Source organism: Pectinophora gossypiella, chromosome 17, assembly GCF_024362695.1.
Source record: "Pectinophora gossypiella chromosome 17, ilPecGoss1.1, whole genome shotgun sequence".
Lineage (NCBI taxonomy): Eukaryota > Metazoa > Arthropoda > Insecta > Lepidoptera > Gelechiidae > Pectinophora > Pectinophora gossypiella.
The window spans coordinates 2,679,256-2,694,579 of NC_065420.1; the positions used below are offsets into that span (position 1 = coordinate 2,679,256).

General features: G+C 39.2%; 2 protein-coding genes across 4 annotated transcripts in view; one reads left to right on the forward strand and one right to left on the reverse strand.

Annotated features, from left to right (window-relative positions):
• Nucleotides 1-15,324, reverse strand: part of LOC126374321 (oxysterol-binding protein-related protein 9) — a 129,864-nt gene that overhangs the window by 111,621 nt on the left and 2,919 nt on the right. The gene's annotated exons all lie outside the window — the stretch shown is intronic.
• The window catches only part of LOC126374426 (elongation of very long chain fatty acids protein), a 69,899-nt gene that overhangs the window by 52,270 nt on the left and 2,305 nt on the right, over nt 1-15,324 (forward strand). The window contains exons 3-4 of the mRNA XM_050021075.1: nt 3,151-3,394; nt 14,666-14,808. Coding sequence (XP_049877032.1) covers nt 3,151-3,394; nt 14,666-14,808 — 387 coding nt within the window. The remainder of the gene's footprint in view (nt 1-3,150; nt 3,395-14,665; nt 14,809-15,324) is intronic.

Consider the following 15,324-nt stretch of genomic DNA (forward strand, 5'->3'; position numbering starts at 1 on the left):
TGATCTGTCTATGTGTGCTCATCCCAGGATGAGCAACACAGACAGAACAGTATAGTATGAGGCAGTATCTAGATACTGCCTACAAAAATTCTTATTGTTACCCTGTACTGTCACGAGCATTAATATGTATACATATTGGTACCATGTCACATGAATTTATTTGACAAATTGCACTATAAGTCTCACTAAATGCCAAATATGTTAGTGCGACAGAGTCCTAAAGTGGGTACATTATATTGCTCATGACAATACCGTGTACGGTCACTAGCATCAATATGCATACATTTTGGTACCATGTCACATGAATTTATTTGACAAATTGCAATGTAAGTCTCGCTAAATGCCAAATATGTTAGTGCGACAGAGGCCTAAAGTGAGTACATTATATTGCTCATAACTGTACCGTGTACAGCGAGACAGACAGTCTGCGCCGTTAAGGATTAAGGGGAACTCTATAGCGACTTTCGCTTATTTCTAGATTAAAATACAACCCAGGGGGTGTGGTAAATCTAACTCAGCGCCCGAAACTAATTAGTACGGCTGGAGAGTCACAGTTCTATACGTAGTATTTATTATTCTATGACTGGATTCCGGTTGCTACAAAGTGATATCGACAATGTCCCTTCGGCAGTCAAACTTGGACCTCCAGATCACGAGCCCAATGTTCTAACCACTAGACCATAGACTGCCAAAATGCATCATAATCATAAAAATGAGCCATGTTATGTTGTCTAACATGAAGTCTGAAAGAAGCGCCGGTTAATGAGAAATTAAAGAACATTAGGTTAAATAGAACATTTCTTATTGTTCAATCTAAAAGAAAGCAATAGTTGATTGATTACGATTATAAACTCGAAAATGTTAAAATCCTGGAGCAAAAAAATAAGCCACGTTTCTGAGTCGAGATCTTATTGTTATGTAATAACTGTGAGTCTCCAAACTCTGCCTATAACCTACATTCCTGCTTTCATTCCCCTTTCATCTACAACGGTGCACTCGACTGATTATTCTCGAGGACGCTTGAGCGGACCTAAAGCGCCTGAAAGAAAATTAATTACCCGTACACCTCTGTTCTTGACATTTTTATGAGGAGTCCAGTATCTGCGTATATTTGTACAGTCATGAGCAATATAATGTACCCACTTTAGGACTCTGTCGCACTAACATTGACATTTAGTGTAGACTTACAGTGCAATTTGTCAAAAAAATCATGTGAAATGGTAACAAGTAATTATTTATTTATTTCAATTAAGAAACAAAAAAAAAAACACTTTTCGGATTATTTGACAGTTTGTATTGTTTTTCATCTTTATTTACTGTAATTGGCAATTATATGTGATCGCAAATACAAAGCATTTCTGACATAACATAACAAATACTTTTTTGCAAACACAGGAAATACAAAATTACAACTAAAGAGAAATAGAAGAGTACACAGCAATACATAATCATTCAATCATCAGTCAGTCAGCAATACTTAGATCATCATCATCAGACGTCGTTACACGAGCCATGTTAGGGGCCTTTGGCGGATCAATAATAACCCTGACACCAACCTACCCACAAGATAAGACGAAGAAGACACAGCAATCTATTGCAGGCAACTTTTGGTTATATTATGATATTATTTGATAAATGATAATGATAAATGATATTATCATGGATATATTTGGAGATATTATGTCATGGTTTTAAACAAATCAAACATATTTTGTGACACTTATCAAGTTATCAGTTATTGATGTATGCTATAGCAATGGTATTTAGTTATTATTTTGAGTTATTTAGTCTATGATTAGCGGTGGCGCCATCTGTAGGAATATTAACTGCTGAGGTAACACGCGATTGGCGAGTTACATTCCCGCGCAAATATAAAACGTAAAATGTGACGTAGGCGGGAAGAAAATACTCCCTCCAGGGTTTTGGGACATTCTGATGGTAGACACGAGTGAGGCAAGACACAAGACAGGAAGGACACGTCATAATTAGACGATCCAACTGACGCTCCCCGTTTGAGAAGCAAGCAGGTGACACACAGGACCACAGAGACAGAAAATAAAAATATCTTCCGATAAAGCGAATACACCTGACAACCACAAAATTAAATGGCATATCATATCGGCCTGTGTTGCATCTGACATGTTTGCGTAACCAACGAATATGATATATGAAATATGAACAAATACACGTTTTCCGCGTTTGTGTAATTGAGTTATTATAAGCAATATATCAAAATTAATTGATCCGAGTTTACAATAGACTTTGTAAACAGTTACGTTTTGAACATAATGGGTGGATATGAAAGTTTTAGAATAAAAATTAGATATTAAAATATATCATAGGTCATGTAAGATCAAAGAGATATCACAGGATCCGCTTACCTAATCTGAAGATTTGACACGCATCTGCGACTTGCTTTCTTTGATGCATACCTACCTAACATACATACATAAACTAAATACGCTATTCCTAATGGCAGAACCACAAGTAATCAAAGACAACTTGAACCACTGATGATACGAAGCCCTAAGATGGATATGGTGAACCTTATGGTCACCAGGGATCAGCCTATCGCTCATAACAATTATCCATCATGTTAAATATGACAATTCTCTGTGGAAGGCAAGCAGTTGTATTATGCGTGTTCTATGTTTCTTATTTTCTCTTAATCCAGCACAGAACCTGAATGGCCTCCGTGGTCCAGTGGTTGAGCGCTGTGCTCACGATCCGGAGGTGCCGGGTTCGAATCCCGGTGGGGACAAATCACAAAAATCACTTTGTGATCCCTAGTTTGGTTAGGACATTACTGGCTGATCACCTGATTGTCCAAAAAGTAAAAAGATCCGTGCTTCGGAAGGCACGTTAAGCCGTTGGTCACGGTTACTACATACTGATGTAAGTACGTAGTCGTTTCATGAGTCATGTCAGGGGCCTATGGCGGCTCAGTAATAACCCTGACACCAGGGTTGATGGGGTTGGTTATTCACCTCACAATCCACATACATACATACATAAACTCACGCCCGTAATCCCTAATGGGGTGGGCAGAGCCACAAGTAATCAAAGACAACTTGCAGCCACTGTCCACACGATAGAAGAAGACAGAACTTGATAACCTAACCGAACTAAACCTATATTTTCGCCTTCCAGATAATGACATCAGGGTGGACCACGACCTATCACTTCGGCTGTCTACTCCCCGACTATTCTACCAACCCTGAGGCGATGCGCATGCTTCGCTTCATGTGGTGGACGATCATCATCAAGCTGATGGAGCTGAGCGAGACTGTCTTCTTCATCTTGAGGAAGAAGGATCGCCAAGCGTCCTTCCTTCATATCTACCACCATGTCACTACACTGATGATCGTGTGGTGCGGGACTAAGTATGTCGGAGGTAAGCACAGAACATAGAAATAATTCGGCCTCAATGGTCCAGTGGTTGAGCGTTGGACTCACGATCCAGTATCGATCAATACAAATTTTGCATTGAAATAATCGATTTAAGCAATATCGATAGTATCGATTATTTAGGGGCTTAGAAAATAATTGATAATCAATCGATATACAGTCGATTATCGGGTAACACTTCAGTCAAGTGGTGACCGCCCGCGCGTGTGCATTGCAGTCTTAATATTTTTCATGGGTCTAAGTTACCCGCCCCGCTAGCCACCTGGCTAGATGCGTCAAGATCACGGGCTTGCCGAATCAGGATCGTGTGGCCTAACAGCAAATCGGTAAGGCGTAACCATGGTAACCACGATTCTGAGCAGTGCAATGGCGTCGATATTTCTTAATCCCGATGTGACCTTGACGCATCATGGTGGACAGGATAATGTAATAAACGCTATAAAACAGTGCCTAAGAGAATACTGCAGCATTCATGAAAGCGCTCCGCGTCTTTATACTTGCGTCATTTACAGTGTTACACTATTCATAGTGCTGGGGTGAAAAGGAAAGCTCTAGTGTCCGCTTGACAACCCTTTACGACGCGGCCTTAACTGGATGATAGCGGCAGCGGCGCGGCGGCGATAGCGGCGCGGGGAGTGGCGCGGCGGCCGCTGTTCCGTTCTCGATGCCAGCGGCCAAATTGCGCGGTGTTGCGGCGGTATAGAGTTGTGTCTCAAATAGACGCGATGTCGAAACGGCGACAACGCATTTTCGATTGTAGTTCTTTTGTTTCGTACCATTTATTATGGGCAAAAGAAGATGTGAATCCCTATAATGAAAGGAAACAAAACAGCGAGTTTTAAACGCAGAGACACCGCTCGACTAGAGCGCACCGCTCGTACCCCGCTGCCATCGAGAACACTTCAATATAAATCTTAGCGTTTGAACGCGCCGCTCCCCACACCGCTGCCGCCGCCGCGCCGCTGCCGCTGTCATCCAGGTTGAGGCCTAAGTCTGCAATCAACTGAGCCGATGAGAATGTGAAATATGAGACCCAGTTGGCTTATTGAATAGGAAAGGGCAAGGAGTAACGCGGTTTGTGGAACACAAACATACATAAGATCACGACCGTAATTCCTAATGGGGTAGACAGAACCACAAGTAATCAGAAGACAATTCGCAGTGACCCTAAAATGGATATGATGAACCTTATGGTGACAGACGGTAGATTAACGGCTTACGTGGTGAAGATGTTTGAGGGTTGGGCTCACAATCCGAAGGTCTCACAACCCGGTTTAGAGCCTCGGTGGGGACATATGACAAAAATCTTTGTGATTTGTAGTTTCGCTAGGATATTGCCAATGATCACCCGATTGTCCTAAAGATGATCCATGCGGAGTGCAGGTTAAGCAGTTGGTCCCGGCTACTATTTACTTAAGTAAGTAAGTATTTACATGAGCCGTGTTACGGGTAGTTGTCAGCTCAATACCCCCTGAGACAAGCGTTGGTGAAGTAGGTCATTGATCTCATAACCGACACGAGAGAAGGTATACTAGGTACCATTACCGTCCAGAGCACTAGCTTGGGACTTGTCCTTTACACGCCCTTAGGTTATAAACCCTTTTAACTGATTTAGGTATTTTCACGCCAGAGGTACCTTTACAGCCAATAGACTAAGTTCTCACGACTTTTGACATTTAGGCAATACCCTTTTGGGATCGACCAAAAAAGAAATTATGTCTGGCGTGAAATTAAAAACAAACTGAAACGTCTACTTCCAAAATGAAAGGAATATAATGAAAAATTGATTTAAGATTTACGTATTATTTATTATGTACCTATGGAATGTTAGATAGACTAGAATCGATCGGGGTAATCTCGACTGATACAGCACTATACTCTAACTCTACCACTGAAGCTATTGTAAAACGTTATACATAACGTAACTAAGGAATGCAATCCCCACTCGAATTCGTAAATTCAAGATCCCGCGGGATTGGAAATATCAATCCCGCGAGATCCCGAAATTTTCGGGATTACTTTTTACTGAACGTCAAAACACGAAATTATTATGGAATTACGTTAAATACGTTTTTCTTGATTAAAATTCATAAATAAGTTAAATAGAAAAAAGAAAATGTTTTTCGTTAGTTTTAGATCTTTCTTTAACTAGTAATCAGAATTTCATAACTTATCTTGGACCTCATATTCATATTCATTTATTCACTGCAAAGTCAAAAGCAGTTAAAAAAAAAAAAATATATTTGCAGACAAAAAAGTCCATAGATGGTTAAGTGTTACATACATGGTATTAGGTACATGTGATGCTCTGCAAGGGCACAGCAACGTAAGAGGTGATAGGAGATTCATTATAACAATTTATAAAGTAGGTAACATAGAAAATTATGAATTAAAGAAGTTAAAGGTAACAAAAAAAAATATTACACACATGCAAAACCTAGTACACGAGCCAATTGTCTTCTTTCATCGCTTCGGGTTGTGAGGTGGATTACCAACCTCAGAAATCCTGATGTCGAGTTACAATTGAGCCGCCAAAGGCCTCCATGACTGGCATGGGTTAGGTACATGGCTCATGTAACGACTACGTACTTACATCACATCAGTAAGTACTTAGTAACCGAGACCAACGGCTTAACGTGCCTTCCTCGGATCATTTTACTTTCGGACAATCGGGTAATCAGCTTGTAACGTTCTAAGCGAAGGGATCACAAAGTGATTTTTGTGGTATATCCCCACCGGGATTCGAACTAAGTAGTTGCGAGAGAACAATAATATTTCCCTCGCGGCGTCACTCATAATAGTGAAAATAATCACTTTCTGAGTGACCTTAGGAAGGTCAGTTCGACAGTGGCTTCTGTAAAAAATCGGACCTGTAGATAACCTCAGATAACATTAGACGACAGATGAAGATATTTGACAACCAAACCCTAAACATATTACGTAACAAAATTCGCCAATTCTCATTCCATCTAGAAAAGCATTCCGAATAATGGCCGGTCTCATCCATAAAAGGCACTTTCACTAAACTATGGCTTATCGGCCCATAGCACGTCGATGTAGTGTTATGCAAAATTTATGACTTTACCACTGTTGTTAGCGAATACAAACTGCCCGTTGGGAACTATCACTATTTATTTTTATAATTTGACATGGCTTTCTTCGTTTAAAAAGAAATGGCCGTGACCGTGAAGTTATGTAAGCAAATGCAAGGCTTTAATACCGTCGCGTTAAAGCATAGAATAAGGAATAATACAGAACGGCTACTCCGCTCCCCACCAGCGGCTGAGTTAGCTTTACCCCACCCCCTCTTAGTCTTACTTTAGTCTTCAATCGTACTTATGGCGTCAGACGTAACACACACATACGCGTGTACTATAAACGTCAATGTGTAGTTGTCTTTGTAAAACGAAGTTTTTTGTATGATGTGTCCGGGTGTGCTTATGATGAAAACCACGTAAATGAAAATGACATTCGGAAGTGATTTTTGTTAACAAAACATCGCCATAGACACGCTAGTTTTAATCATGTTAAAAAATTGTGGTTTCAATTTGTAACGTTTCTATTTCCTTCTTTCTAATTGAAAAAAATCGAAGTTTTGACAAAGAAAATAACATCCGAATGTGACTTTTCAAAAAGGCGCTTGCGCGGTTCTCTCTTTAAAGTGACGATATGGAGAATAGCTCTTTATTACTCCATAAATAGGGCGTATAGAACTGTGATTGCCCCAATCACCTTCCGTTCCACAGTACAGTCATGAGCAATTATCATGTACCCTCTTTAGAACCCTGTCGCACTATCATATTTGACGTTTAATGAGACTTACGGTTTAATTTGTCAAAAAAGATAATGTGACATTGTTTCAAAGTTTATGCATATTAGTACTCGTGACCGGACACCGACCAATTTAGTTGTTTTGACTTTTAATACGTACGAAACTTTATCAACACAAAAATTACAGCTATTTGCTCCGTGTAGTTATTAGTCCAGTGTAGAAGCAAATACAGAACCCACAACATATCTACTAGTTTCAACAAATCGATTCCGAGACCGATTCAAAAATAATGTAACAAACAAAACCAATCGTCTCCCAAATCGAAACCCCGTGGAATAACTTACTTCCACTTCATTTTAACATCCTAACAATGTTTACTCACGACTTACTTGTTTGTTTACCTAATCCATTGCGTGTTTCTGAGTCATTCTATTACATAAACAGCTTATTTTCAGGCTCCATTCGCAAACGACGACACTTTACACGCAATTTCATACGGCAATCGCGTGTATTATTAGCTTCAGGTGGGGTCGTATGCCTGTTAAACGCATGCGTTGGTGCATTTTGCACGCATTCGCCTTATTCTATTACTAATCTAAATATGAAGCCCCAAAATACTGTGTAATATTGAATGATTGTTAATAATTTTTGCCCGTTTAAAGGCAATAGGCTCGTCCCCCATCTTCTTCTTCTTCTATCATGTGGATTGTGAGGTGGATTACCAACCTCATGAACCCTGGTTTCAGGGTTATTATTGAGCTGCCAAATACCCCTAATATGGCTCATGTAACGACTACTAACTTACATTAGTACGTAATAACCGGGACCAACGGCTTAACGTGCCTTCCGAAGCACGGATCATCTTACAATCAGCCTGTAATGTCCTAACCAAACTAGGGATCACAAAGTGATTTTTGTGATTTGTCCCCACCGGGATTCGAACCCGAGACCTCCGGATCGTGAGCACAACGCTCAACCACTGGACCATGGAGGCCGTTTTATTTTGTAATAAGAAGTCCCCCATGGGATTTAAACAAAGCTGGCGAAGAGTGGGTGTATATAATGTACCTCTGCTTATCCTGTCGGGGATACAGGCGTGATATGCTACATAAATTATTCCGATCTGGCTATTCAGGGCGTCTCGAAATTAGCCCACCCGATACCCAGTAAGAAACTGCTGAATATTGATGAGATTGAAAGCCTTTCCACATCAGATTATAGTTTATTCTAGAGGCAGACGGATAATACAAGAGTTTTTCTGCATTCGGAAAAACCGTCTGGTTTTATTCGTACGTTTGAAAACTTAAAACGAATACTTTACTGCACCAAAAGGAAAACTAAAAAACAATAAGTTTAAAAACTTAAAACCGGGCTACGGAAAAGTCGCGCTCTAAAAAGTTTGAAAAACAAAATTATTTTTACTTTTTATTTGACAGATTTTTAAGTCTCTTTAATTTGTTTAAATTAATGATTTTTGTTTATATAGCACTTACCCGTGCTTAGGGAAATTCACAAAGAGAAAATATAAAAGTATAATATTAAATATAAAATAATAATAAATATAGAATATTTTATACAGACGGCGCCGGCGCAGCGTCGGCTTGAAGACGATACATAGATCGAAAGAATTTTGCACGGACAGGAGGACCCGGTGATGTAATGGTTAACACGCTTGTCCCGGCTTGACATGAGCTGCGGGTTCAAGTCCCGTCAGAGTTCGATTTTTTTACGATTTAAAATTATCTTTGTTAAAATTACTTTTTGTATGGAGTGTCTGGAGTTACTTACGGCTTAATCTAACTTAGCTATTGAGTTGTTCAATACTCAGCCTTTGTCTTCTATGGTATGGGTAAATCAGATAGTCTATCCGGCCTGTGGGTACGCTTTTGTTATGCTGTTGCAGGCAGATAACCACTGGAAGCGATTGCTAGTAGCTGCAAGGGTTATAATGGCCCCGATTCTTGCAGACACCTCCTAACTTTTTTTTAGTTAGTTACGTTCATTAGCCGAAGTTTTAGAGCGTAGTATTTCACTTTGATGTAAAATAAAAGAATAACACACGTTTTGAATTCCAATAAAAAAGTTATGAGTATTAAAACAATATTGTGTAAAGTAATCCCACAGAATTAAGAACGGCCTCCGTGGTCCAGTGGATGAGCATTGGGCTCACGACCCGGAAGTCCCGGGTTCGAATCCCAGTGGGGATAAATAACAAAAGACACCTTGTGATCCCTTGTTTGGTTAGGACACTGCAGGCTAATCACCTGACTGTCCAAAAGTAAGATGGCGGCTCGGTTGTCATGCAGACCCGGCAGGATGTTTTAAAGACTGAGATTTGGCCACCATAAGACACCAGCACATCTTACAAGATTGAAAATAATTGGGCAGCAAACTTGTCCGTATCGCAATAGTGAAGACTCGCCCGACATAGAACATATGATTTTTGTGTGTCGTCAATTTTCTATTCAAAGTTTAGTGCTTGCGAGTGAAATCCGTGACATTATTCAAATTGACAATCAAGTAACCTCCTTCCGCCGCCTTATTGCACCTACTACATTGTGAAAAGTGTCTCGTACCACTATATAAATACATAAAAAATACTATTCTGAATTTATAAACATATTTGTGCTGTACTTGTGCTACGCACAAACTAAAATAATTTAAAAAACATGAAACGAAGACTTGGCCCAAACGACTTGATTCCAGGCCATAAACCTTATATAAAAAAAGTAACGTCAGGTCAAAAGTACTCTAAACCGGCGAGCAAGCAAGACTTTGATGAGAGTGGAAGAAGCGAAAGTGGTGTGTCAGGATCGTAGTGGTCAGTGGAACGGAATTCCAGGGTCTCTGCCTACTCCAACGGGAAATAGGCGTGATCTTATGAATGTAATCCAACTGAAGTGTAGCCTAACTAGTGAAAAAAAAGGTGATCCGTGCTTCGGAAGGCACGTTAAGCCGTTGGTACCGGTTACTACTTACTGATGTAAGCACGTAGTCGTTACATGAGTCACGGTAAGGTGCTCATTAATAACCCTGACACCAGGGTTGGTGAGGTTGGTAGGTAATCCACCTTACAACCCACACGAAGCCAGCCAACCAGCCTAATAACTACTAAAGTAAAGGTACGCTATGATGGCCTTTTTGACGTTTGTCGCGTTTACCAAATTCCCTATTAAAATTAACTTACACTTAGCACCAACAAAACGTAACATTCCTATAACAAAAATACTGGAACTGGAACAATTCCGCGTGTGGAAAACAAAAAACTAACGAATCGAATCAAAAACTACAGTCGCACTCAAATCGGCGCAGACGTAACGATTGCATTTGAGAGATGAAACAAATTAATCAACGAAACCTGACCCATATGTTCACGCTTGCAAGACTTTAGACCGATCACTTATATTTTTTTGACTGTAAATACACAGACCAAATTGGAGATGTCCTTAGAAAAGGTGTAGAACGACTCTGAACCGTGTGTCCACGAAACGATTGATAAATGTGGAGAAAGCAAGAGAAGTGCGTAAGGATCAAAGCAAATGGAATTCCAGTCTCTGCGCAAATGTCAAATTGCAATATTGCTTTTTCAGATGAATTGCTTTCTCTCTCAAAAGAAGAGAAATTATAATTAATTAAAAAAATAAAATAAAAAATAATAAGAATAATAATTATAATTTGACTTAACTTTATATGTTCCTTGTATCTGTTTTATTGTGTACAAATAAATAAATAAATGATGATGAGAATAATTTTAATTCGAAGAGAGATGAATTGCTTCAATGTGGCCTTTATAGGCACCCAAAACTGTTAAACAGAACTAGTGGGAGTCTATTATGCCAGATGTAACTTGATATCATAGGTTCTGTTGACTATCGCGAATAATTAATGTCTCATTATTTGTAATATTTACAATGATTAAACGAACTTCTCAAGTACGAGTACAGTTCGAACGATTTTATGAGTAGCTATTTTTATTATTGCCGTTTATTTGTGCAGCTTAGCTTTTTCTTCAAACTTAACAACATTCTTTTCAAAATTATCGTCGGCAAAATTCTCCAACTTTCTAAATAGAGTACAAGACATTTTTTCTTAATATTTCATTTTCACGTTAACCTTAGTGATAAAATTAAAAAACTAATTCTACCATAGACCTACCGAAGTATTGCACGTGGTCGAGTGACGTCATTTTTGCAATACATCGTAAGTCGTAACAACTGTAACCTAAGCGTGTAGTTAGCGATTGTTTTTGTGTAATGGACACTGCGCGGGCGCTGATGATTGTTTGTCTGCTTGCCTGTTGAATGGCTTGTGTAAGAATGCCGGGATTTGGGCAAAATGTTTTAACCAAACACAAAGTGAATCTTGTGATACGTCCCCATCGATGATTTCCCTCAATCAGCGCTTATGGTTATCGACCCACTAGGGTCGGTTAATTCTTTCAAATATTTTTCCTCTCAGACGACGCCCTGAGCCGAGGTTCGCACCCAACTGGGCACCCTCAGGCCTGTCGCCTTAAACGTTGTACCGGGTGAGAGCCTACAGCGCTCCCCATTTATCCGGCCAAGTAGTTAATGCCATCTGCGGCAAATCTACAATAAGTCACGGCAAAAACAAAAAAAAGATATATCCCCACCGGGATTGGAACAAGTGGATCGTCATCCCAATGCTCAGTCACTGAACCACAGAGGCCGTTTCGTCACACATGTTAATATACTTTTTTTTGTATGTTTAATATACTTTTTTCGATTTGATCCACTTTTCCAAGTTTCGCTTGCATAAAACATTATTTAATACGTTCACTTGCAGTTATATTATAATTTACTTAGTAGTTAAGTAAGTAGTTGTTTATTTTTTTTTAAATAAAAAGTATTATTTGCCACATAATATGTGTAGTGAAAGTAGAACATGTTAGTAATAGCAATTATTAATAGTAATCGGAAACATTGGTGCTGATTTCAGTACGGTCACGAGTACTAATATGTGTACACTTTGCAACCATGTCACATTAACTTGTATGACAATTTAAACCGTAAGCCTCATTAAATGTCAAATATGATAGTGCGACAGGGTTCTAAAGTGGATACATGATATTGCTCATGACTGTACACAACATCTAAGTTTATTTTAAGTTATACCTGTCATTTTCTTATTCGCCGAAACGGAAAGAGACAGACGATTGACAACTGTTTATTTAAATGAATAACACGGGCGAATAGAATAGGCATCTCGTTGATATGCAACCTGATGGGGGCCGTTGGCGGCTTAATAATAACCCTGACAACACTTATTAAATGTCCCAATAAAGATAACTCCGTAATTTCGTAAATAGCAACTTAGATCTACTCGACTCTCCAAGGTAAATGTGTAGTATGTACCTCCACACCTATGTTATATACATATCTGTATTATATGTCATATCCAACAACAGACAATAAACGACCGTCTTAGAAGACACACGTCTCTTATTTAACTCCACAACTCCGGCGTCCCACAGTGCAAATGGAGTGAAGATTTGTCTATCTTGACGTAGGTCTTAAAGCGTGTATATCCTGTTTATCCAGATATACAAGCATATTACGGAGGTCATTAAAGCTTTATAGCTCGTAAAAGCACAGTAAAATTAGATCAACGCTGCTGTATTTAATTATACCCAGTAAAGTATATCCTGGATATATCAAATCGAACCTAGCAATCCAATATGGAGCAATATTCTTGTAACGTTCGTGCATAGGAAAATGTAACATACAGAAACAAAATAAAGAGTACCATCCAATTGTCCAATTGTCTAATGTTCTACCTACCAAAAACCACCAGCGTTTACTGCGCACTTTGAGAAAGACTTATCAAGAATTATTTGCTGAAACTCTAACAAGGGTTCCAAGAAATAGCCATCGCCAGGTCGACGTTCTAGGTTCTACCAGGAATTCCTAGAAGACACCCTGTTAAGCCCCGCTAACCTAGTTCTGGAGCTAAATATAGCTAGATAAGGGGCTTTGTTGTGTCTCGTCATTAGTTATGTAAGAGATAGATAGAACGGTGATCTATAGGATATATTTTCTAGGTTTTATGACCTGGGAATTATCGCAAATACCTAAAAAGGAAGTTTACTTAATTTGCTATCCTAGGGCGAGTTTCTGAACACTGGAAGTCATACCTACATACATAACAATGTAGTGTAAACCGCATTTTTGAAAAATGAAATTCTGAAGTGATTAATTTCAATCCGGGTATAACGATGTTTTAAATAAACTGAAACTAGCATCTTAGAATTTGAATAATACTACGTATAGTACGGCGGCTGAGCTAGGTTTTTCTAGGTTCTTCAATCGTATGGTGTCAGACGTCACAACGTTAATGTGTAGGTAGTGTCTTTGTAAAACGAAGAGTTTTGTATGAAGTGTCCAGGGTGTACTAATACAGAAAACTACGTAAGCGCCTTTTTGGAAAATGACATTCGTATGTGATTTATGTTAACGAAACCTCGCAATAGGCACGCTAGTTTCAATCCAGTTAAAAATCTGTGAAATCTGCGTAAAACGAGGTGTTTTGTAAGAAGTGTCCAGGGTGTGTGGTGGGTGGATTTTATGACTTAAATGAATATTTTCAACAACAATGATATTTAAAATTGACAAATGTTTATAATGTGTACTTACTTATTTGGAATATTGTACGTCCGACATGGACATGCTGTTGAGACAATTTTATAATGTTTGACACCTGCACGCATGTACCTACACAGCTTCTCAATAAATGTTTGTTGTTTCTTGGTGTACTAGCATGTCTATTGCGAAGTTTTGTTAACAAAACTCACATCCAAATGTAGTTTGCTATGTAGTTTCCAATGAAACGAATAAAGCAATCTATGCCTTACAGTCGAGTATAATTGTGTAGCTGTGTACCTAATTAATGCCTTTATTCCATCAGGGTGTGTCAACGGGTGGTTCTGCACAGGCGTGGCTTAATGAATGTTTTACTTTGGTTTTTTCTACTTCGTCTATGGATGGGCTAGGCTTTAACATAACAAATACTTAATACTACACTACACTTTTACTTTGTACAGAATCATACCCGAGGGAGCCGTTGAAACACGACTGTCACTGTAAGATCTCAGGTTCAAATCCAGCACGAGCCTAAACCTATGATTTCTAAATCGTTTTCCGAATTCATGTGTGGTTCAAATATTATCATCACGTGCAACGGCTTAACGTGCCTTCCGAATCACGGATCAGACTGTAATGTTAGGACTAACCTAACCAAACTAGGGGTCACAAAGTGATTTTTGTGATATGTCCCCACCGGGATTCGAACCCGGGACCTCCGGATCGTGAGCCCAACGCTCAACCACTGGACCACGGAGGTCGTTTTATTTTGTAATAAGACGGCTAGATATTACAATTGCTAATATTGACCGTTTGATTTTTTTAATAAGACGGCTAGATATTACAATAGTAAATGAAGTATTGACTATCGACTATCTCTTTCCAGGAGGTATGACGTCATTCCCTCCCATGCTCAACAACGGGGTCCATGTCATCATGTACAGCTACTACCTCCTCTCATCTGAGGGCACTCCCAAGGTCAAAGCTTTCCTTGCCAAATACAAGATGTGGATTACTGTCATACAGATGGTAAGTTCAATGACCTTTTTGTCGCTGATAGGATGCACTGTGCCTAGTGAGACAAAATATCTTTCATCATTTAACATAAGCTCAGGATAAATTCCAACGTGGCAGTTAGAGGTACATCCATCGTAAGATGAACTAAGTACCCACGCCTCACCGAGCTTTCTATTAGACCAACGTGGTAGGTGAGCCGAATCTTCGTCTATAATGGTCGAGACAACGTGTTAGTGAAAACTGCACTTAAGCTAACTTAATCATTGGTGCAAGTCCGGTATTAGGGTTCAAACCAGCGCCCGCCGTTTGAGAAGCAAGTCAATATACCACAGGACCAAAGTGACATTTATCATCACTTCTATTGAGAAAAAAATAAACAAATGAAAAACGCGCCAAATGCGTGTTGTGTTAGGAACTTTTTACTTAGGAACTTTTTGCAGATAATTCGAATACTAAAAAATAGAACGACCTCTCATTTATATATAAACGGTGACATATACAAACACACGCAACTAATGCCTATCAGGG